This window comes from Perissodus microlepis, chromosome 23 (assembly GCF_051167445.1).
Source record: "Perissodus microlepis isolate ML-2025 ecotype Zambia chromosome 23, ASM5116744v1, whole genome shotgun sequence".
In the NCBI taxonomy this organism is placed as follows: domain Eukaryota; kingdom Metazoa; phylum Chordata; class Actinopteri; order Cichliformes; family Cichlidae; genus Perissodus; species Perissodus microlepis.
In genome coordinates this window covers 39,426,164-39,452,208 of record NC_140482.1, presented here as the reverse complement: position 1 = coordinate 39,452,208, position 26,045 = coordinate 39,426,164, and the positions used below count along the sequence as shown (strand labels likewise).

General features: G+C 41.8%; 1 protein-coding gene across 3 annotated transcripts in view; it reads right to left on the bottom strand.

Annotated features, from left to right (window-relative positions):
• tle2b (TLE family member 2, transcriptional corepressor b) overlaps window positions 1–26,045 on the bottom strand; it is a 76,751-nt gene that overhangs the window by 24,038 nt on the left and 26,668 nt on the right. For all 3 annotated transcript variants that reach the window (XM_084920479.1, XM_084920481.1, XM_084920480.1), the window contains exons 4-5: window positions 22,135–22,179; window positions 1,887–1,949 (exon numbers count right to left, since the gene is read on the bottom strand). In XM_084920479.1, the coding sequence (XP_084776605.1) occupies window positions 1,887–1,949; window positions 22,135–22,179 (108 nt within the window). The remainder of the gene's footprint in view (window positions 1–1,886; window positions 1,950–22,134; window positions 22,180–26,045) is intronic.

Sequence of the window (26,045 nt, the reverse complement as noted above, 5' to 3'; positions counted from 1 at the left end):
CTCTAAGCACATATAAATTAAATTACGGCTTTAAGGAGCAATTAATGAAGCAAAACACTCGTGCAGGAATGGTGATAATGTTTCTGAATGATAAGAGGCCCTGAAGCTCTTAAAAAAAGTATGCATTTAATTTAGAGTAGTCAGAGAGCTTACTTCATGATGTGCTGTATAGCTGCGTCTATGCTAAAGACTTCTGCTTTGTCTCCAGTTACACTGAAAGTTGTGAGATTTATTATGTTATCAGCGCCATTCGCTATTGGATAGTTCATTAGTAAATAACCCCAGAAACACATACAATGCATATGACTGTAATACCTTGTTTTTACCATGGGGCATTACATTAAATAATAATAATAATAGTATCAAATATTACATGACATGGTGGCCCCTTCAAGTCAGAAATGTAGAAGTATCAATCACATCTGCTACACTAATTGTGAAATTGTTATTGTTATATATTATTGTTGGTTTGATTTATTTATCTTAAAAATTAGCCAGTTGTTGTGTTCGCCTAACAGAGCCAGATCAATAATTTGTTGGAGACCGTTTTTAATAATGCCGCCTTTGTGCACCGCCGCATTGGATTTAAAATCAAACACTCAAGACATGATTGAAGTGCAGGCTTTCAGTTTTAATTCAAGTCATTAAAAAAGAAAGAAATGTTCAACTGTTTAGTATTTACTGATATTTTTATACATAGTTCCACATTTTCAGAAGCAAAAAGTCTAGAACCCATGAACATCAATGCTGTGTTTCCTACCTCAGGATGCTCAACTAGACTTTTACTGCAGCTGCTTTTAGTTGCTTTATTGTTTGTTGGTCCTTTGCCTTAAGATTTGTATTAAATACCTGAAAAGCGTGGTCTATTGGTTTGAGAACAAGTGAATCACTTTTTGCCATTAAAAAATACCCATTTTCTTTTCATTGATAAACTCTTGGGTTGTTTTTTCAGTCTGCTTTGGTTCATTTTCCATTTACATCATCAGTAAACACTACTGACATGGTTCTACTGGCAGCCGTAACATTGCCTCCAACTTTTCTCACAGATTTGCTGTTAAAAAAGCTGAGCTGGTCAGTGGAGTCCTTATTTTTAAGAATAAACCAAACTGTAGATTTGGCCACTCACACTTTGCTTTTTCAGCCCGATGGTGGAATTTTTCACTGGCAAAATTACAGTGAAAATAAAGTGAAATACAAATTCAACACTGTCCAGTTGACTTTAAGCCTGAAACTGTGGGACTCAGAGGCAACACTAAATGTTTTTATCCAACAAATTATGGATCTAACTGTATATAATACAGAATTCTGTCCAAGTGACAACATACCACTGAAAGTTAACGTTCCATTATCAATATGCTTACTTTAAAATGTAAAGGATTTGGATTAATTAACATCTGTGTAGCAAATCAGGATTAGTATTTAAATTCTTCAACTGTTAAAATGTCCTGTATGCCAGCGGTCCCCAACCCCCGGGCCTCGGACCGGTACCGGTCCGTGAGTCGTTTGGTAGCGGGCCGCGAGAGTTGAGGCTCAGGTGTGAAATGTATGGTTTTCAGGGTTTTTATCGGTTTTCAGCGTTATTTTGTTATCGTTTTTATCGTTAACTCGGTTTTCCTGGGTCTTTTCTGTGTTATGAATAAATCTTCTTTTTTTCGGTACCGGTACTACTATTAATCCGCGACACCTTAAAGGCCGGTCCGTGAAAATATTGTCGGGCATAAACCGGTCCGTGGCGCAAAAAAGGTTGGGGACCGCTGCTGTATGCAGTATATGATTTCTGATATTCTGTGGGGAAGTGTCTGAGGTATGAGTGGTTTTCTCCCCTTTTTTTGTGCCAGCATGTTGCTTGTGCATGTGTAAATGTCTCTGGCTGTAGTAACACTTACCTCTTGAGAGAGGAAAGGGATGATCTGAGCACAGATGGCACTGAGACGCTTGACAATCTCCGCCTGTGATGGAAAGAGAGAGAAATGAGAGTGAGAGACAGAAGGAGAGAGTAGTAGGGGATATATAATCATGTTGCATATTGCAGGATCATAAGTACACAATGAGCACAGAGCATATGATACACCTCTACAGCACATTAAGCCTTTGTTGCATTTAAACACCTTCTTAATGAGCAAGAAGTTCTGTCAGTGACATTTCTGTGAGACTGAGAGAAGAAACATATGGGGGATTGTGTGAGCGAACAGCAGAGGTGGTGGGATGGAGGCGGCATTAGAGCTACGCTCATCATTTGGGTCTTTTAGCACCTTCACACTAGTTTCACTCAGCTTGTCCTCACGATCCAACAATAAACATACGAACATTCACAGAGAGCCGAAAACCTCAGAAAATTCCTCCCGAGCTCTCCACCTGCCTCAGCCGGCTATTTCATGTTATTATGTTTGTCCATTTCCGAAAACTGTGAAAATTCACGAAAATGCTTTTTCTTGGTCCCCTTATCCTCCATCCATCCATTCACACCAACAGCAATAGTGCCCTTCCTAAGAAAACTGCTGCCCACACACACACACACTCTACACCAGTGCACACAAACACACAGAAACAAAAGCACACTCCCTCTCAGCCTTGCACACAAACACACACACACACAGTGAACCTCTGCGGTGTGTCTAATTCTATCTGTCTGAGTGCCCTCAGCCTCATTTTGTTCTCTTCTTCACTCAGCCGTTCTCTCTTTTTCTACAACAGCTCTCACACTGAGCCATTATTACCCTATTCATCCTCTTCCTCCCATCCCTCTCCCCCTCTCTCTTCCTCTCTCATCTCCCTCCCCTCAGTTGCTCTCTTTGTCTATTTTCCCATCTTTCTATTTTTCTATATTATTTCCTCTCTTTTATAATCTGTCGACCCTCTTTTTCCCTCAGCTGCTCTTATTCTTCCTCTATAACATCAGTCGCTCTCATGTTTTCGGTGATTTTTCTCCAACTGTCTTATTTTTCCCCCCCTTTTTCCTCCATCTGCCCGTCCTGCTTTCGGTCTCTCTTTCTCTCTGCATCACTTCATCCTCACTAACACATGTTGCTGGCACTTAGAGGCGTTGAAGAGGAATAGATAAAAGACAGCAGACGTGGCAATGGAGGGCAGCGCAGGACTGACGGGGCTGTGTATGCCATCATACAAAGGCTCTCAGAGACACGCACCATTCAACCAGCCTTTCGGTTACTCTCAACGAGGCTTCATAAACAATTAGCACCAGACACCCGGCTCAGTTCCAAGGACAGACACAGCTTCATGCGTGTGTAAACCTATGCATTCATGTGTAGATGACTGTGCCTCAGCTCCTTTGGTGTATTTCCATAAAGCATGTGCGTCTGTATGTATGTGAGGACCACAAAGAGAAAAGTGAGAGTTAGAAAGAAGAACTTGGCAAACCCGAATATATTTTTTATAACTGGAAGTAGATTATCCGCCTGCTGCCAATGTGAAACTTTTACTACATTAAACTCAAGGGAGTCGTTCTTCTGTATTCAAGTGGTATCTGTTCTTCTGAAACCTTGGTCAGTCTGCTTGACTATAACTTTAGCCTGTTGCTCGTTCAATCTGTCCTACTAGATTGCAGATGGAAATAAATCAAAGCACTCGTACTCGGGCAATGGGAAATAGAAGCAGGGATATATTGAAACATGAGCATTTGTACAGTTCTGCCAATCTTTACTTCTTTAACACAGCCTGAACTCTCTTAGTCAAGCTTTCTTGTAATTTCTTTAGGTAGTCGTCAGCAATAGCTTCTTGAAGGTCATTCAAAGCTCTTCCTTGGATGTTGGCTGCTTTTTATTCCATTTGCTGTAAAGATGATCCCACACTGCTTCGGGTCTGCGCTCGAGGAAGGCCAGCCTATAACCGTTTGTGTTCCACTGTGTGTTTTTCTATCCAAGTATGCTTTTACAGCATTTGCATTGTCTGTGGGACTATTGTTGTACTTCTTTCCTGATAGTGTTAAAAAAAGAAATTTCAAATTGCTGAGATGTGCCATGTTTTCAGCTAATAGCTCTTTGGGAATCACCTTGTTGGTGTAAAAATATCATTTATGCCAGTCAAACATGGCATTTAGATTCAACTAAAGAAATGGGAAAAAATGACGTGTTCTGCTAGTAACAAAGAGACTAGAGATAGAATTTAAACTGGTTCATCCCTGGAGTTAGGTGACTTTTTTATGCTTGAATAATTCACGGGTCAGTGTTAAGAAAACATTTCCTTGAACATAGTCCGGTACAAGGACTCTTCCTCAATTTCGGGAGTGAAAATGAGAGAAAAAAGCAGCAAATGTCAAAAGAAAAATCTTGAAAGACCTTCAGATGGCCTGAAGAACTATTGCTCAAGGCCTCAGTAAACCATTAGAAGAAAGTCTGGCTGCTTGGAAGCAAAATATAGAGCAATAATGGGTGGCTCAAGACTGTTGCACAGTACTGTATATCTGTTGTTGCTCTGAGTTGACACGAACAGCTTTAGAAATAGGAAACAAGTTCTTATGTATTAAAAAAGATCACACTCTGGGAACAGTTTGATCCACAAACTGCTCTAAGTGGACACATGTTTGAGGATTAACTGTCATTTTGTAATTTGTGAGATGGTTCACAACCACTTCTCACTGAGTTTTTGCTAATGGTATAACACTGTTTATGCAGGGTATAGTTCAGTACACTTCAGTGTTCAGTGTTCTCCTCCATTAATTATCTTTGCAACTATGCCAGATTGCCGCTTATCATGCAACAGGTTGTGCTCAGCCATCAGATCAATTCAGATGACCTGGTTCAGTTTGGCCAGTAGGAAACCAATCTGACAGTACTGATGTTTAACCATATGTCCATTAACCAAATACAATCTGAAGGGACTGACCTGAACATGGTTGGTCTATGAAGCCACTCTTATTTACTGTCCCCATAACTTTGATCTTACGACATACAAACAAACTTTACTGGGAAGGTAAAAAACAAAAGTTAAAGAGAAGATCATAAACAAACAAACTCCGAGTTAAGCCTGAGAGACAGTAGGTATTATAAGCACAAGATACCAATAACTGATGGGTTTTGCAACTGAACGAAAGCGAGCTTGCTGAAGCAGCCTGAGCTGGGCCGGGTCTCAGAAACAACACAGCACACTGTCGTTCCACTGTCCAACCAAAGCACAGCCACCGGGGAGGACTGGCAAAGACTGGCTGGATGGAGGGATGAATGGATGGATAGATACAAAGGAAAGCGAGGGACTGGTCAATAAACACCTGAGGGCAGATACCCTGCCAGCTGGCATGGAGTCAGACAGCGAGACAGAGAAAAAAGCTTCAGATGAAACAGAGAGACAATATAGGTGAGGGAATAGCTTTTCAATCACAAGGGCAAAAATCTACCAAAACAGTCTCCAGAATAAACAGACTGACAGAGGAAGGGAAATTGAAAGAAATGAAGACAAGGAAGAAGAAGAAGGAATGAATTCTGGGACAAAGACAGTCTGTTCCTGAGGACTGTTCGAGCCACAGGCATAAAAACACACATGCTCCATGTATGGCGGTGTCTTCATGTAACAGACAAGCTCACTTAGTAGAAGCACACCTAGGCTTTTCATCGCTGACAGGATGCAATCCTCTCAAATCTAAAACAACTATGCAATTACCAGGCTTATGCAGGTATATTCCGTATCGATTATATACCACATATTGTAAAATACATAAAGATCTACGTGAAACCACTAAAAAAATGTCAGTACCCTAGACACAGCACACTGTACTAAGTCACATCAAAGACTGTCAGAAACATGACATCCAGCATGATGATATCTCTGCAATTCAGCAGAAGTGAAGAGTTTAGTCTATAAAAAGACAGATGTGTTGAGCTGATGTTTCTCTGTTAGTAGGACTTGAAAAAGTTGCCAAAAAATGTTCACCTGGAGTGAAATCATACCACATAAGAATGTGCAGGTTCTTTGTAAAGTTCTACAATGACTGTTATCATAAATGCAATCAAGAATACCCCCTCTGTGCATTTCTTAATAATGTGATGCCATTTATTTCCTCAAGATTTCCTACAAGCCAAGGAAAAGACAAAAATTTATATTTTAAAGTGGCCAGCAGCACATGATTTGACATCATGATTAAAAATCTGAATGCAAGTCAGACATACACGCCAATAAACTGTTCCTTGACCCAACATTTTGGACCCACATTCAGCTGTCAGTCAGGAGGAACTCCAAAGACAGGCAGGAGGGACAGTTTCCACACCAGCACTCGGCTCAGTGGACCATAATGCAGAGGCAAGAGTGACGCTTTGAGTTAGAGGTGTAATTCTTAGAGTTTGACTGTAAAAAAAAAAAACCTCATTCTCCCGCACTTACTTTGCAATTGCTATTTGCTGCTCTCCGTCCACCCACATATTTAACCCACACGATAAACGCAACATGTTCCTGTCTGTTCTATGAAGGCTGTCAAAATGCATTCTGGAAAATGCTGAAAATGACTAACTGAAGTAGAAATAGTCCAGACAGGTGGGAAGATGAGGCTGTGCGTACTCTAAAAAGAAAATTATAACACTCACAAAATAAGCAACTGCAGAATGATGGCGCATCTGCCTATGCAATTTTCTTAAAAAAAAATAATAAAAGTGCAAGAGTTTGGCTTTGCTCTGACAAAGCCAAAGTTTGTTTCGTAGGGAGGTCGTGTTACGTGTTACCGTGTTACGATCTGCACGCAGCTGTTTGTTTAGAATGACAAAGCATCTTGTGTTTTTTTCATCCTGTGTAGCTGCAACATATCGACAGACAAAGCGACGAAGACTAAATGCAGAGAAACTCAAATGAAGGGCTGAACTGAAAGTCCCATTTCTCCGAGCACACACATTTTCACTTTTGACATTAAAGTAAACTTGAGCTGGAACAATGGGGAAGCCACTTCCCTGTGAAAGATCAGCATTCAATTTGGTCTCTCAGCATGACAGCGAGCAACACTGACCGCGTTCGTCTTGCCAATAAAGCTTGGTGAATTTGAATGTGATGAGCATGGGTTGAGATTGGCACGGGAAGAGGAAGATGGTGCCCAGTGTGCTCTGGCACTGCCAGCTGTGCCAGCCTCTGAGTCCCACTATGGCTGAGCAAGCCAGCTTTGTGTGTGTGTGTGTGTGGCGTGCGTGTGTGTGTGCATAAGTGTGTGAGTGATACCCCTCTACTCGCTCTAATTGCTCCTAACAAAAATCTCTGCCACCTCTCTTAGCTCCTATTCCGTTTCTGTTCTTTGCTCCCCCTCTTGCTTGTTGCTGGAATAGTTGCTGGTTGGAAAAAGGAAGAGTTGAGCACCGAAGGCAACGGGCAACTTTAAGTTGAATGCATTCCACAGTGAGCGTGGCAGATGATGCTACTGAAAACAGAATATCCAGTCATTTTCACATCGATATAAAAGGTTTTACAAAACTGTTCTGTGATGACAGAAAGAGTAATGAGCTTCTGACCTTCGTAATTTATACAAGTGGTGGCTCATAGTATTTGTAAATCACAATGAAAGCTCATCTTACTGTGTTCACGGCACTAAAGTTGTTCTAAAAGCATCATATAAATTGGTGCAAGTTTTTGCAAACGTATGCGTTTTGCGAGTGGACTCATAATCATTCAAATACACTCTCTACTTCCAACACAAGATAACAGAAACCAGTAATTGATAAAGTAAAAGATCCAGTTTATTTAAAAAAAAAGAGAAAATCCTCAAAATTTATAATATTATGTAATACTAAACACATTTTAATCATCATCGTTTGGCATCAGAGTATCAGACTCCGGTACTCGTCGGCCATTGCTCGCTTGATGAAGTCGATCAGTTCACGTATCTGGGCAGTGTGATAACACCGGACGGTGGCTCGGAGAAGGACATTGCCTGTCGGCTCGGAAAGGCAGCATCGGCCATGCGCAACTTGAATCCGGTTTGGAGATCGACCACCATCTCGATATCATCTAAAGTCCGTTTGTTCAATACGATAGTTGTACCGATGGCGATCTATGCGAGTGAAACATGGAAGTCGACGGCGACAATTATCCGACGACTGAATGTTTTCCAACAGCGCAGCCTCCGACGGATTCTCAAGATTTCGTATCGAGCTACCAACGAGGAGGTACTTCAGCGCACTGCTTCACGACCGCTAGCGGACATGGTATTGGAGCGACAATTCCATTTCGCCGGTCACGTTCTTCGCCAACATCCGAAACGATTACCGGAGATAGCCATGTTGTGGAGACCCGCCAAGGGGTCACGGAGCCGCGGACGACCAAAACAGACATGGAGATGGTCATTCATTGAGGACCTGAAAGCGGTCGATCTTTCATGGGACGAGGCTGAAGATGTGGCTGCAAACCGAGCTCGTTGGCGATCCCTTGCCGCCCAATCCGCCATCCAGCGCAGGAGGAACTAAGTCTAAGTTGGCATCATTACGAGCAGCAGTGTGGTGACTTTTGAGGGTGATTTTCTTTAAAGACAAACATACGATGGACATCTTAGAGTGCTGCCCAGCCCCTTCTCTTTGTACACATGGCTTCAGAATAACCTTTCAGGAGTCACACAGCATGTACATATGACACACACAAACACACAGTCCTGCAATTCATCTCCGTCCCCTGCTCTCTAATTGGGCCGCTCTCCCCTCCGCGAACAGTTTAAGGTAAATATTTGTAGCCAATGACGTACTAATCACCCACTGATTGGGGTGGCAGACACAGCGCTGTTCGGTGAGAACAACCATTCCCACTTCCTCCCTTTCAGTACCCCCCCACCCCCTCCCCCTATTTCCTCTTTTTCTCCAAGCAATCAGCCTTCTTCTTTATCTATTCTGCTGGCTCATTTTTCCCCACTTCCACGGTGTCTCTCTTGCTCTCTCCCTCTGTTTTCCTTCGGTGCACTTGGCTCTGCTCTTTTGCTCTCTCTCTGCCCTTCTTCTTATTCTCTCTCATTTCTCTCCCCTTCTTGCTCCATCTCTCCCCTGTCTCTCTCTACCCTCCTATTTTCTCTCCCCTCTCTCTCTCCTCTGGGCAGCGTGCCAGCTCCTCTTCCCTGGCACCCAGCCAGCTCCTTTCCTCCACTTCGCCTCCTCCACCCTTCACTCCCTTCCTCTATCCCCCTTGCCTCTGATTGATGGCCCCACTATTCTGGAAGGAGAGGAAGGGAAACAGAGAAAGAAAGAGGGAGGGGGGCACCAAAACACACAGACACATACACCAAAACGACACACATACGAGCATGCACGCACCCTCGGAATTGTGCATATCGCAACTGCGCCCACAAGTACGCACACAAAAGCCACCGCGAGCATTTGTGCACGCACATACACACGGACCGAGCAACAAGAGCACATAGAAAACCAATCTAAACAGAACAGAGGAGCACGCATACACAGAGCTGTGTGCAGAGCAAGCAGCCTCACAGCATGGGACCGACACCCGCACACTTGCTCCAGCACATACACACAGGCACAGATTCAACCTTCAGTGCAGAACCAATGCGAGATAGGCAGCGGAGCGGGCAGCAGAATCATTTAGAATAAAAAATACAGACAGACAGCTCACTTCGACTTTCTCATGAACACACGTATCCAATCATACATGGAGGTGCCACACAGTACGAAACATGTACTTGCAAAAACTTCACACAAAAGGCACATAGATAATTTCGAGACGCACAGATGCACGGTCCTTACACCCTCTATGCTTCTGAAATACACAAACACACGCACACACACACACACACACATACACACACACACACACACACACACACACAAGCCTGTGACAATGAGATTCAAAATCTCTGCCTTGCAATTGTGGTTGAAATTTGATAGTTTTCTAGATCTTGCGCTCTCTGACTCTATTATACACTAAGCTATTAGTCATATTCACACTGTGCCAGCTCACCAGCTTGCATTGACAGACTGCATACGGCTTCAAACCCATGTCATCCACAATGCAATCAGACACAAAGTAGCCAGAGTAGCAAAGCTGGCTGCAGAGTATGCACGCATGAAAAGGCATTCAAAGACGTGCGCATCACACACACCGACACCTACATATACGCTAATGAATGTTGCTTTTATGTATCTCATTGTTGCCGGGTCTGTGAGATGCTGAAACATACACTCTATGGTGTGGGACACATAGTTTCTTAGATTTGCCTTTTTATTTTTTCAGCATCTGCTTAACAGTCACTCTATACACGCACCAGCCACTTTATTAGGTATACCTGTTCAGGTGCTTGTTAGCGCAACTCTTCAATCAGCCAAACTCACGGCAGCAACTCAGTGCATTTAGGATGGGGGAGAAAAGGTGACTTTTAAACACTGCATGGTTGTCGTTGGCAGACAGACGTGTGTGAATATTTCAGAAACTGCTGATCTACTGGGATTTTTCTCCACAACTACGTCTAGGGTTTATGAAGAATGGCCAAAACCGAGAAACTATTCAATGAGAAGCAGTTCTTTGGGTATAAATGCCTTGTTGATGTCAGAGGTCAGAGAAGGCAACAGTAACTGAAAACACCACTTGTTACAACCAGCAGAAGAGCATCTCTGAACCGCCAACATGTCAAACCTTGAAGCAGATGGGCTACAGCAGCAGAAGACCACAGCAGGTGTCACTTCAGCCACCAAAGAGCAGTAACCTGAGGCTACGATTGGACAACAGAAAATCAGAACAGTCTTGCCAAGACTTATGAGCTTGCCTATAGCGGTATTAGTCAGTATAACAACAATCACTTCACAGACAGACTTTTCTACTTTACTTAAACTTTAGAGTCTAGCCGTGGTGCTGAAGGAGATCGAATTCAGTACAAAGACACAGCCATGCTTTACACTAAATGTTTACATCAACATGCTAACGTGTTGATGTTTAGCAGTTTAACTTGACAGTACTTAAATTCTTCATCCTTTCATCAATTTGTCTAGTTGCACTTCTGAAGCAAATTTCTTTGCAATTCATCTAAAATCGGTTGAATCATTACCTCCAAAATAACAAATGTCAATCAAAGTTTATTTCTATAGCACATTTAAAAAGGAGCAGTGTCCATCAAAGTGCTTCACACAAGTGCCGGAACGCAGGTTACAACAAAAGATAACAAAAACAGTTACAGTTACAGTAGCAGTTACAGTTATGTAGCACAAATGCAGACTGGGTGGAAGTCCGAACTAGATTAAACAAGTGAGTTTTTAAGCACGATTTAAATGATTGTATGGATTCGAATGTGCAAACATCGATTGTTCGGTTTGGGTGCGGCAATTACAAAAGCTCAATTCCCTCTAGTTCCCTCTAGTCTTTCGTCTGGGCCTTGGTTGCACTAAGAGCAGTTGGTTAGAGGATCTGTGCTCTCTTGGGGCGATACAAGTCGATGAGGTCGGTAAGGTAACTAGGCGTCAATTTATTTAAAATTGTAAAAGTATACACAAGGATTTTAAAACGTGAACTTCATGATGAGTGAAAGATAGTGGAACACAGAAATATCATACTTTTATTATTACTTTGGTATTTAAAATCAACGTCTCACTCATTGTGCTACAAGAATGTCTTCAAACAAAACAACGTGAAGCAAGAAACGTGAAGCAAACACACCAGAATTTGGTATCTATAGTGAAAACTACAACTGTGTCTTCCGAATTTAGCCAGCGTATTTATTCCAGTTCAAGCACAGGTCGCTGGCACAACATACAGCCCTTTCAAATATATATGCACATGTCAAAACACAGACAGACACACACACAGAATTATAGGCAATATAGTCTGTGAAGCAACCAGAGATCCTCTGCCAATGTGACAAAGCTATTACTCTAAAAGGCTAGCTCCCTGGGAATTTAATCACTTGCTTTTATCTTTCAACTCATCTTTCTTTTTCTTTTTCACTGTGTTTCTTTTTCTCTCAACTTCTATCATTCCTAAAGGGCTATATCAAACTAGCCAGCTCTCGCTGTCTATGCTTCATTATTCACAAATGAGCTCTGCAACACATGTATACAAAAGCAAACACACACACACACACGGTTTGAAGAGAGAGAGAGAGATAAGGAACGAGAGCGTGAGACATCAAAGCTTTGCACATGCGCGCGTGCACACACACACACACACACACACACACACACACACACAGGGCACAGATGCTAACATGTTAAAAGAGGGGACTGCTTATACCACCACTATCAAAGAGAGTCCAAACACAGACGCGCGCACGCACACAGACACACAAACACACAAACAAAGTCATTTGACCTCTCCAAAGCTTGTTTCAGCTGACCCACATTTTCAGCCTCATCTTAATCCACCCTTCAAATAAAACCACTTTAAATAAAAATCTAACCGCAACCATGGGATTATGCACTGACTGGGTGGTGAAAATGAAAGAAAAAAAATGTGAGGCACAGGAGATTGAAAGAGTGAGACAGAAGAAGGGAAAAAAAGGAGGAAAAGAGAGGGAAGCCCAATCCTATTATGAACCAAAGCGGTGAGATGATATGAAGGCATCTCCTGCTCACACTCTCCCCCCTTTTTTTCTCCTTCTCGTTCACTCTTCCCTCTCCCCATTGAGATGAGGATTCAGGTCACAACTTCAGCCAAATATACCACACACACACACACACACACACACACGCATGTGTACAAACACATGCATAAAAAGGCCAGACAGCCCGGGCTAATTAGGCTGGAGGATGAGCGCATGCACACAATTTTTTACACGACGCAAGCAGATAAATATTCTCCCGTGTGATCTCTCTCTCCTGCTTGTACTCTCTCTTAATCTTCCTTAGTCCCCATTTCTGTTTTATTCATCTTCTCTGTTTATTTCTCTGCTCAGCCTCCTTCCTGTCTTTTTCTCAGGTCTTTCCCACTACTACTCGGCTCGTTTTTTTTTATTCTTTCACTGCTGAGAAATATAAAATTGTTTACTTTATAACATAACCCGCCGCATAAATGGGAGTACAAAAATGACTGGGAAACTCGCTGTTTTCTCTCACACAAAAGCGCGCCTACACACACACACGCTCGGGCACACACACTCCCACACCCTCGGCCTCATATGTGTGGTGGTGAAATGAAAGGAGGGAACAGGAAGGAAGGACAGCCAGCTGCTTCATCTGTCCTCAGGAGTCCACAGGGGAAACAGTCTGGCTGCTGAGCATCCTGACTATCAAACACAGCCTCCTATAATATCCTGCCTGCTCTGTGCACCACACAATCTCTTTAACTAGAATCCTGAAACACTATGTAAAGGCTATATATATGTATGCATTGCTGATTCTTATAATATGCCATATATAGTGCGGGAATCTGGCATTCTTACCGACGCTGCTCTTTACTGAGGGGAAATGTGTGCTGAAATAACGCAGCATCCCCTTTGTGCCCAGTATTTATTTCACTGAGTCTCATCCTGAAGTTCAGGAACCAAACTTCGGAAAGATGACTGGAAAGACGCTGCCCATCGGTCTACTGTGTAATTTTTATATTTTAATAAGTATTTGAGGTTTTAGGTTTGGTTTCCCCAATTCCCAGCTACTAATTTTAAAGCTTTTATCTCACGCTGTTATTATCCTAAATGGCTTAAAATTAGTAACCAGCCAGGGGTTCACTCCAGCTCAAGGACACACTGACACCTTTCACTAATGGGATGCTTTCGCTCACCACTTGGCCACCTTTTCTGCCGCTTAGCCTGTAAAATTATTACAGGGGATATTTCAAAACATATCTGACAGTGGAGGAATTTAATGGCAGGGCCACTTACATGACAGGTATATAATGCAGATTTATTTTTACTTGCTTGTAACATGGTTGTAACATACATGTAGTCACGCAGAAAAGAGGAAGCAATACTAGGATAAAACAGGTTAAAACATTTAGACTTGAAATTATGCTTTCAGTTGACTATAAATGAGACATTTTGGCTGCTTATTTGTTGCTAATAAACACTACTTAGTTAAACTGACCTCAATATTTAATGAGTTCGGTGCAGACATCTTTTAAAACTGCTGTTAAAGGCTTACAAACATCACACTGTAGGGTTACACTGCGTGTGAGTGTAACCGGAAAGCAAAATACAGGTATTTGTAAGAAAAAGACGAGTTGGTAAATGCATGTGTTCTGCCATGAATTGTATTGTATGCACCATTATAAAAATTCAGCTGCGACCCAGCTTTTAACTTCACACTTTCCTCCAATTTCCTGCTGTTTAATTCCTAATTAACTGCCCTTGCTGCCCAGTAGCCTTGTGTCGTAGCATCGCGTTCTATCAGGCTGTTTAAATGCAAACAAAAAAGCAGTTTCAACCCCAGCTTCCCAGTGTGAATAATTTTTCAAACGTCAAACTGGTTAAAATTGTTGTCACGGCTCAGTGTTGATCCTTATGTAAAAATCACGGATTTCAATCAGCCGACCACGCAAGCTTGACTCATAAAGGCTGCTATTTGCTTCCTTAGGATATTGATTTCTAAATAAATCAGGCAGACATTTATACACACCTAAAAGCAGCGATCATTGTACATGCATAATCATAATGAATTAACGAGATCAAGTCTTCCAAATTGGAGTCAAAGGCAGGATTTTCCTGTTTCCAGTGATAAGATTGTGGAGCGACTGTTAGGGAGGAGAGCGGCTACATGATGCAACATAAGCTTAGGCCATGTGCGTTCCATCCACTCCTGCTTCCTTTCCAGGTATAATTTAGACACTAATGTGTGGAGTTTATTTTTGTTAGGAAGGAGGTGAAGATATAGAGGCAGTCTAAGGCTGAATCCTGGAAGTCATCTGAGCTTCTTTCTTTTGCGAGGCACTGTCAGATCCCGATCCAGTCATACAGAAACACTTACCCAGGCAGTTACTGAAATGCTGCCACAGCCCCTGCAGACCCCCTGGGTTTTCAAGCGGACAGAACCCCAGCAAAGAAGCAATAGAGCCTACTGCTGAAATCGCATATTACCACTGAAACTGTGAGGATGCACTGTTCAACGCTGTACTACAAAATAGAGGAAAGATACATGAATATGTTGTCATTTTCAACCCCCAAAATAGTCTCAGTTAGCCAGCTTATAGTGCAGAAGATGCAGACTGTTTAGAAGGCGGGGCGTTTCTCTGCACCTAGCACCATCGACCAGCTGTGTAAGTATCACAGGTTTACTGGCATTTCAGTGATACACTCCTGTATACACCTCAGCATACCAGCACACAAAGATTGATGTGCTTTATGTTAGAGTTGCACAGCTAATCTTTGTGCCACTTTACATTACAGCTTCTTCAACAATTAATGATCCGTCAAATAGACGGTTTCACTCACTGGTTGATTAGAATTCTGGTCTTTGCAGACATTTTGACTCAGCATAGCAGGGAAAGGACTGGTGAAATTAATGATGGCTGAGTTGCAGTAGGAGTTCCAGTGAGTCATTATAGTGACAATCACAGGAACTTCTCCAAGTGAACTGTTAAGACAAACATCTGCCGTGACTGGTTATGAGTAAGGGGAGAGAGGCAGGACAAAGACACACAAGAAATTTTTACAGCTAATCTCAAAAGTAGAGAGAGCGTCTGTCTCCCGTTACTTACATCCCATCCTGTAAATCATATAAGATGGGATGCAAGTATCATCTTGTGTTCAAGTCAGTCATTTTTGATGAACAATGAATTGAAGGAACAACAATATATTGCTTGTGAAATGGTGGCGTGTCATGTTACTGCCAGTATTGCTCTTTTTCTCTTCGGTTCAGTTCTAATACACGACATCCGTTCAAAATGACACTTTTATCGACTGAGACTGTGTCTGTCCAGGTTGTTCTTGTGACCATTTTAGTAAATATTTGTATTCACATCATCATAATCAAACCGTGAACTTCTAACCTGTGAAGCTTTTTGTCCGGTAAGTACCAGTAATGCGTGTAATGCTCACCGTAGTTATGAATCTTAAGCCGCTGGTTAGTTCTGCCGCGATTGTCTTTTTGCTACAGCAAACAAGTATTGGCTCTATCTTATTAACCTCCTGCCTTTCACATTTTCACAGTCTCCCAGACTGCACTGTGCTCTTGTGGGAAACGAGTCTAACACAGCTTCCATCCCACCAATTTATCAATCTGCTTCCAGAATTAAGCATCAATACAAAACAGGTTTCAGTCTATTCAAAACACATCTCAAGACACACAGCACACCATTGCATCTGTAAGCTTCCCTCTGCCAACAACTCTGAGCTCACAGTTTATGGATGAATTACAAAATATACTGAATATACATGTTGTGCACAGCAGGGGATACAGGCAATAACTACTCAAGCCCCAAAAGTGCTATATCAATGAATACAGAATAACCACGGAGAGCAGCGTAAAGTCCTCACAGCCTCCCTCGCTCCTCCTGGGGATACAGCTAGTATATATATATGATATGATAATGGAAGTGAGATAATGTGATGGTGTGCGTGTGTGCATGCATGTCAGTGTATCCATACAGCCTAAGAGAAGGAGGAGGGAGATGCTACCATCGGAGCAGAAAGAAAGAACGAGGAAGAGAGTGAAAGAAAGAAGCGCAGAGATAAAAAAGCGGTGTGAAATTTAAAGAAATGTGAAAATTAAATCGTAAAAGAACAGAAAAGAGAGAGATGAGGGGAGAAAAAAATCAAAAGAGACTCAAAGGAAGGGTAGAAAGGCAAGAGATGACTGTTACAGCTCAATTAATGCCAGGACATGAGATGGCCCTGCCACAGATAATGACAGAGCGTGCGCTGGAGAAAGAGAAAGAGAGAGGCAATAGCAGTGATCTCGACAGGATGTTAGGAGGAAGCTGGAGGGTGGGTGGGGGGGAGGGGGCCGGGGGTGTGTGGAGAGGAAATAAGAGCAGATACTGTTAAATCTATTCATGATTCATTATTTCGTGCTGCAGCTCAAAGCTCCCCTCCCTCTCTTGATGTCTCTGTTTCTCTCTATGTCTCCCTATTTCTGCTCTCCCCCTTTTTTTCTTTCCCATTCCCCCATTGCTCTCATTTTCATCTCCGTCGCTCCCCCCCTCATCTATTCTATGAGGTCTTTATCTGTCTTTTCTAAGGCTCCATCCTTCCTGTTTACCCTCTCCTCTTTCATCCGTTCAATTAATCTCTCTCTCCTATTCTCCTTCTCATCACTGCTCTCACACTTTTTCCAACATCGGCTCTCCCTGCCATTTTTTTAAAGTTTCCCTATCTCCCATACTCTGACAGTCTTTTTCTACGTGCACTTTTATATCTTCAGTCCCCAATTTTATAAATGATCTTACTTTTTCAAACTCTTCCACTCACTTTTATAGCCCTTCTCCCTTTGTAACATCCTCCACAACCTCTCGTTCTGTGCAATGACTGTGTCCACTTTCTTTTCTCTCAAAAATTCTTACATCCTCTCTCTTTTTGATGCCATTTTTACAGTACTTCCCTAATTTTCCGTGCTAGACCACTTTCCCTTCCACCGCCTTCTTTTTATTCTATTTCTGTCAATTTGGGCTTCTCTGTTTCCTTTTCTACTTGTGATACCGTGCGTACTCTTTTGCTATCTGCTTCACATTTCCTCTCACGCCGATTCTCCTACATCTTATCCCATTCCTTTTAACCGCCCTCCTTCTTCTTTCTGCACATATGCACTTCTCCTTCCCGCTGCTCAATCATAAATTGTTTCCACCTTTCCTCGCTCTCATATTCTGGCTGCTAGCTCTTCTCGCAGCCTCGTTCGCTGGTTCCTGACACCAGACCGCTTCTTCTTCATTACTTTCTCTCTTTTTCACTCTCATATGCCCCACTCCGGCTCTTTGGTCTCCTCCTGTCATTCTATCTTTTCTTCCCATCTCTCCTTCCACTCCTCCTATTTTCCTCACTCACTTCTCCTTTGGTCTCTCTTTGTCATCCTCCCCACCTATCATCCTCCTCCTCGCCCTCCTCCTCTCTCTTCATCTCTCAGAGGTGCAGCCAGCACCGAGTCCATTTCTTCTTTTTTGGCGACAAAAGCTGACAGTCCAGTTCTGCCTGGCTTTTGCTGCCAGCCATATTTCTCTCTCCCCACTCGCTCTGCCTCTCTTTATCTATTCTCCCTTCCTGCTGAGTAATAGTTTCCCTTTTTGTGATTAACATAAAACTTTCACTGCGTTTCGTTTGGTTTACCCAAAATACATTTAAAAGGGGGGTAGCATTAAATGTCAAGGAAAGAAAAGATAATTGCATTTCAGTGGTTGGCTTTATTTGTTTCAAGTATTATTATTTAAATATTTAATTCCCCAGTTGGACTAATAAAAGCTGACATATCATTATATCATTCTCTATCCTACTGTAGTTCGAATTGTTCCTCTTTGAAAAAAATGGTTGCTAACACATTACATTTCACACATTCGCAGTACATTTCAGTACTGCGATCTCTTTCAACTCTAGTCCCCCTTCTTGTTTTTTTTCCATCTCTTGCAGTCTTCCACTCTTTCTGATCGTTGCTCCTCAGTAGTTGTGCCATGTAGGAGTGTCCACTGTAAGGCTGAGGAAGGGTAGAAAGAAATATGCTAAATTTTGGAAGACTATGCATGTTACAGCGTACTTGGGAAAGAGACTTAACCTCAAATTGCCCCCAGTGCATCCGTTAAACTCTGAGTGTTTGCGTGATAGTGTTAGTTTTATATTTGAAAGCAGAAATTGTGCACTGGAAAAACAGATAATGTATGATATCAGACCAGAATAATGATTTTTAATGAAGATGTGGAGGCTGGATTTGAATTAGCATGAAGGTGCCTCACAAGCATGTTACATAATGTCTTAAAGATCACTAATCTAAGTATGTATCTGATATGCAGACTGTAGGCCTAAAAAAATCTACAAGAAAACAGGAACCAAGCTGATGAACTTCCAGCGAGGTGACGATAGCTTCATTTCTGTGTTACAGTTTTAAAAAACGGGCAGTCTCACCTACCTCAAACACTGAATAGGCTGCTGAAGTATAACTGTAGTTTTCAAAAACACTACAACATAAGAGGCAATCCACAACATATCCTTACTTCACCAAAGGAAAGAGACGCATTGTGTTGCACTCTGTTCGCTCACAACGTGAATTAAGAGGAAGTTCTAGTGCAACAACAGAATGCGATGCAGTGTTTTTGATGGACGCTTTACACAAAGATCTCGACTCAAATTAATACAGCTGATTCAGATCAATCGATACATATGCCCCGTTTGCCCCTAAACATGTGTTTTCTCTTTGCTAACGACACCCAGCAGAGGATTTGGAGCACATATGTACACAGTACTCAACATGTGGAGCCATTGTTGGATGTCTTTGCGCTATAATTGCCTTGATGGCTAAATGACACGATGATTACGAGGTTGAAGTGCAGAGGCTTTCATTTAAAGGCGTTTTGGAGATTATTTCAAACAATGAGCTTCCTTCTGAAAGGCTATAACAGGCAGGTTGAGAGCCCATTGTGAAACGTGAAAATAATAAACCCCTCTTGTCTTTTCTTCCATGACAGTGTCTAAGACAGAGAGCGAGGGAGAGAGTTAGCATGACGCAGATAGATTGATAGATATACAGAGAGGGAGGTGGGGGGAACATGCAGGCTTCTTAAAGGAAATGCCTTTAAGGTGGAAAATCACGGATAATAATTCTATCAACACGGAGAAAAAACAGCTTTCAGGTCTCAACGTCTGTCCGTCTGCCAAGACATTTATCTCACTGTCTGCACGTCTTTCTACGTGCAGTTTGACTGTTGTTCTCTCCTGTAACGTGACACAGACAGCAAATTAGCAGCAAGTGTGGGAATTCAAGCAGTCACTGGCTCCTGAGAGCACACACTGCTCATTAGACACGTCTTCATACAGGAACACCCAGTCTCAGCAAGGACAAGTGGAAACACTGCACAATTTACACCGACCTTCCTTTACTACTCTCTACATGGTATTCTTTACAGTGCCGTAGGAGAACCATGGGGAATGATTTTTACACCCTGATCATATCACATGCTGCAGATTATAGCTAATCCTTATTGAGCTAGTGTCACCTGTCTTCAATCTGTCAGTACCAGTTTTGTATAACATACGTTCATCATTGCTAAGGTCACCGTTTTGTGCCGGTCAGCTGTCTCTCACGAGTAATTATATCTTCTTTCATTTGCACACATTATTCTTTCTTTTACTTTATAATGACCAAGCAAAACATGCACACAAATACACATTCTTAGGTTATCATAATTTTGAGATAACCGATGACTTTTTCATTCATACAGAGATTGCAGCGCTTGCTTTTGATGCATGCACAGGTATATTGAGTATTCCATTAATTTTCCAATGAATCAAGTGATCTCATAAAATACTTTTGTCTTATTCATGAGCGACACTAGTTATTAGTTAGTCAAAGAGGAAAAAACGAAGCACTCACTGGTTTTCATTTGAGAAACTGCAATGTGTCCAACATCTGTCCACAAATACTAAACTCTTTCGTTGTATTTAATTGTCATATTAAAATCATTTTTTAAAGAAAACTTTTTTTAAAATGCAAAAATAAATAAACAATCACAAGTACAGTGATGTTAAATAGAATAGTTATACATAGGATCGACGCAAAGCCATAAAATAAAATACTGACAATATTTATACGTAGAGTTGGTGTATGTTCATGTGTATGTGTTTCCTATATTTTATATTAACTACATGTGCAAAAGTAATGTTACTAAAGCCTTAAAATAAACGCGGTCTAGTACACCCCATGCCCCCCTTCAGGCTCACCCCTGCATACTGCAGTGATAGTAGGACCCCTGATATCAGCCTTGTGTGTAAACACTGTGTGTGCAGACAGACACGTTAAACTGTTACACAGTGAGAACTGAGCGCTGCAGAGTCGCGGTTTTAAAGTATCAAAGCAAAATTTTTAAGTTATTAAGTTACTCGATGAATCGCTGCAGCTCCAAACTGAAATGTTGGGCAGTGACCTTTACTAAAATTTCAGCCTTTTGAAACAACTTGCTACTTTTGGGCTGATTATTAGTCTTCATAAATGAGGAGGAAAAACTGGGATCACTCCGTCTATGGAGCCTGTCAGTAACCATAGAGCGAAAAATCTTTCAAGGCCACTTTTTACTCATTTACTAGTGACAGAGCAGCTGTGAGGTTCTGAAATTAAACTCCAACATGGCCGTGGAGTATTTGAACTCTTAATCAAATTATTGAACTTTATTAATGCATATTTCACTCCTTCTACTGCAGCCAGTCTGAATCCAGCAGCTGGGTTTTCTATAACCGTGCTGCACCATTATAGTCCTTTGTGGAGTTAAAACACAAGGAAGAGCATAACTAACATCATATGCCTTATAAATGATACCCAGCTAAATTTTCTTATTCATAACCTATCTACAGAAACACAGCTGGGAGCTACATATATTTAGTTATTGCTTTCATTGCATTTTTAAAGAGCAACAATAGTAGTAGGAGAAAAAGATAAATGGATAAAAGGTTTCGCTTGGTTTGGGTGTTTTTTGCAAACTGACTCTGACAGTAGGTCAGCTGGATGAGCCTTATTGAAAATTCCACGTGCGACCCCAGCAGGACAAATTTACGTGGACCATCTGCAAAGAGCCCGAGATAATACAAAAATGTCCGATATCTTCAGTCAGAGTAGCGTCAGCATAATCACTTCACAAACACTTGACTGTAGCTTGCTAGGAAACAGACGGTGCTTGTATTTTAACAACTCTGTACTAAGTAGCAGGCAGAGTTCACCTAATGCTTTGGGGAGAAAGGCTAATCTGCTGTGCAGGCTCTCCATTTACAAGCACACGAATAAACCAAAGCGTGTGCACAAAATCATTTAAAATACGGGAACAAATTAACCAAGATGTGTGAACACACTCCTAACCACAAAAAACCTCAATGCCTTCCAAATATATACATTATCAGAATACTAATATCATGCAAAAATTCAGTCAAGAGAAATATTTGTTTGTATTTATATGCAAAGTACATTTTGAAGTGGTGGTGGTATGCATTAACCAGCATTACAACAATACATTTAACCAATAAGTGTCCTATTTGTTTGCATACATAGAGGTCGCAAGAAAATACAGTTTAAACCCAGCCACATTACACTGTACACATATGCATGGCAACCAAACACACAGCAACAACCTGGAGGTTGGAAGAAATCCAATCATACTACACGCAGAGTTTCTTACCTGCTTGTGCATCTCAATGTTGAGACCGTAGGACATCTCATAGTACTGCGGAGACACACACACAGAGACACACGGAGCTTTGTTAGCATTTTATTCACAGCCCACGTTAACATTCATTCTTACACAAAATCTCCCATTGAACAGCTGTTGCTCGGCACAGCCGCATATGCTGCTGTTTGTCACTGCGGTTTTAACGACAGAAAGAAAACCACCGCGCCAAAAGACGGAAAAGATGAAGAGCGCACATGGGATGCACAACAAGTGTGTGTCTGTCTACGTGGAGGTAATGAGATATTTTTGTCTCAGTGTTACACGAGCATTTGTATGTGCGCGCGTGTTGTGCATGTGTCAGGGTTTCTTCCTTTTAACAGTTTGACTATTTGTGCACAGCTGCCAAATGAGCATGACATTATGAGTGTGCGTGTGTGTGTTAACTGCATGTTGTTTTCTCTCACCGTTTGTGTGGATGTTGGTTTTATGCGCACAAACAGCTATGCGTTGTATCCAAATAATAAGACTCTGTGAATGCTTACTGTGAACATATTGTGCTCGGTGTGTGTATAGTCTGTGTGTCAAATACTCTACAGGCACAAAATCTCTTTCCACACCTAGGATTACCATGAAATATCTGTCCGGATATTTTAAGTAAAAAACATCTGGCAATGCATGGCGTAAATGCACGCACAACACAATGCAACTGGATTGCTACAACCTTGGCCAAACCACATCTAGAAGCTGGTATTGTGAGCACACAGGTGAGGTGTAAATGCAGACTTAGTGTGGCCACAAGAAGAAAAAAAATGAATGTACGGTTTCTTCTTGCTTTTTGCTAATTTCAAAGGCCCTTTTTTAACAGAGAAAAGCAAGAGCCCGCAAAGCGTCACTGCTTCCCTTGATGTGGGACACAAGATGTAACGCCTCCAATCAGATGTCATTATCCAGCTAAAAGCTTAAGCTATTGAACTGATTAATGATGGAGTCAGCTGACTGTCAATCATTTGCAATATTTTAATGATTAAATAACTTGTGTCTTCTGCATTAATATGCAAATAATTATTGCATCGTTTTACTCCATTTTCTGGACTAAATGACTTATTATTTAACTAACAGACCGACTACCATAGAAACTATTAACTATCAGCTTTAGCCGTGCTGTGCATAATGTGCACATATCACATCAAAACAAGCTCTAAAGAGGTCAATAACACAACATATCAATACCAGCGCATGTCAGGCTCCTGTCCTGAGTGAGTATGTTTTGTGTTCCTTTGTATGTTTGACACAATACCTGCGCCTCTTCTTATTAAATGCCATGTGCTATCACCACTGCACGTGTTCCCTTCCTAAATATGTGTCTCTCTCTCCTCTGTGTGTACATCAGTAATGTTCTGTAATGGTGTTGGCGGCGAGCGGCACACAGACAGCGAGGATCCGTCATGGTGACAAAGGCATCTTCTGCCGGTGGATGAGCAACGCTCTGACTGATGAGAGTGAGACACGGCTCTCTCTCTTCCCCCCCACTCTCTGTATTCTCTTGCTCGTTTTCACTCGATCGCTCTCTCTTCTCTCCATTTATTTCCCGCCTCATTCGGTCCCTCCCTCTCACTCCAATCTCTATCTTTTAAGGGGTTGTCAGTCCATCTTTTCTCTCATGCTGCTCTCTACTTATTCCCTTCCCTTTTTTTCCTAGCTGTCAGATGTTCTTTCACTCTCCATTTCAGTGTATTTTTCTATTTCCTGTCTCATTTTACTGAACTCTGTATCTTTGCCTTTATCTGTCTCTACCCATGGAGTCACCTATCCATCTCGAATTCAAATTACATACTCGGAAAATGTAAAGAAGAATAAGAACAGTGTTTTAAAAAGCAAGCAGTTTTTGCATTACTACAATATATTTACAATATTGCAGGATTACATACTAGCGTACCGCAAGAACGACTAAAGATCAAAAGCAAAAGGAAGACTTTTGAAGAAGCTCGGTACAGTTTCACTGGTTTTCCCCTCAGGTAGTGACATGCTGTGGCACATTTTGCTGCTTCGGTGTGTCAGTATTTCCGTCATTAAGCTTTTCGTCTGTGCATGTGTGAAATTCTTGGTATTTTTGCTCTAGTTCAGAAATGAGTGGCCACCTTTATAAATAAAGAATTTACCTTTTCATTTATATAAAAGTGATTCCATGCCATAAAATATAGCTATTATTTGGGGAAAAGACACCACTGTGAGTTGACAGATCGTCCTTAATCAAGGTACAGAAAATCACATTGGCACATCAGTACAATTTACCCATCAGGGCCTCTAGTGGCTGTATGAATTATTACTGGCTTGCCAGGAATGATGGCAGACACAGAGTGACATCATTACTGTAAAACATCTTAGAAAGAGGTTGAAATGGATTTTTTTTTTTTAAACTGCAGGAGTCGAGATCACCATAAGTCATCTTTGTGCCCCACCGCGACCAAACCTGACTCCCTCTGTTGTCACCCTTTTGTCCCGTCTCTCCTTTGTCACCTTCTTCCTCCTGTGCATCCTCTCTCGCTCTCAGCTGCCAAAGCCTTTTCTATTTTTCTGGCCAATTATCCTTTTCGTTCATTTCTCTGACCTTCTTTCCCGCTCCCCATTACACTCTTTTATCCCTCCCCCCTTGTTTTATCTATCTGCCGTATCATTTTTGTTTCCGTCCCTTACACTCTCTTAGCCTTTCTTTCCCCCTTTTAGTAATTTCTATCAATCATCCCTCTCCTTTATGTTCTCGCCCCGCTTCATGCTCTCGCGCTCTATTGCCATTTTCTACTTGGCTCCCTTGCTTTGTGTATTTTGTTCGCTCTCGTCCTTGTTGAGTGCTATATCTACATTTTCTCCTTTCTCTCCCTCTGTCGAGCTCACCTCCGCTGTGTATTTAGTTCTCTATTCTTTCCATTTCTCTCATGGACAGACTGGCCAAAAAAAAGGAAAGAAAGAAAAAGAAGTCATGTGCACAAAAGCAGATGCAATCTTGCGATCTCGTTCACCTGTGAAAATGCAAACAAACTTTGCTGAAAGCAAATGCACACAAACACATGTGAGTAGGTCTTTGCATGAAGGTGTCTCCCTTTCCAGCCCCTCTCAACATAAAGGACATGTGACATCTCTCTTTGTTCTCCCCCTCTCTCCATCTCTCCTCAGCTTCTCTCTTCTCCATCATTACACCTCCCCTCAGCTCATCCCATCGTTTTAACTCGATTCCTGTCTGTCTCTCTTTATTAATTCTCCCTCCGTCGCTGCCATCAGCCTCACTACCTGTCATTACTCTTTCCTTCCCTCCTCTCTTACATCTTCCTCTTTTACAAAAAAAAAAGTAGTAATCAACATTTTTCCCATTACACAAATAGCTGAGTGCTACAACTGGGGCTCCTATATTTGAATACAACCTTGCCAGATTACTTCAGCAGCCGACCTTTGCAAGGACACTCCAGTCTGGACTTAAACAAAGTAGCTGATTGTACAGTTGTACGTTATGCAAAAGGCAGGGTACCCATGTGCAAACGACCTACATTAAAGTGGAAAAAATAAATAAAGACAGCCACAGCTAACGGACATTAAAAATGAGCCTTTAATGACAGGGAAAGTTCAGAGCTCGATAAACTCTCTCACATTTAAAACTTTGAAATCAAGCTAACCTGCAGCTTTTCCACTGTAGCAGGAGAACTGAGACCAAGAAAAAGTTACAGATAAAACTGGGCAGAAGCAAAATCCTGCAGTGGAACAGCACAAAGCAGAAATCTGGCCTGCGGGATACATCCTGTGCAAATAGTATAACTTCCGGGATGAAATGAGGAATTATTGTTGTGCTCATTAAGAGGTCTTTATGTCTTACCACAGGCCCTATGATAAACAATTTAGTTATGTAGGGTCATCTAATGGATTGCTTTTTA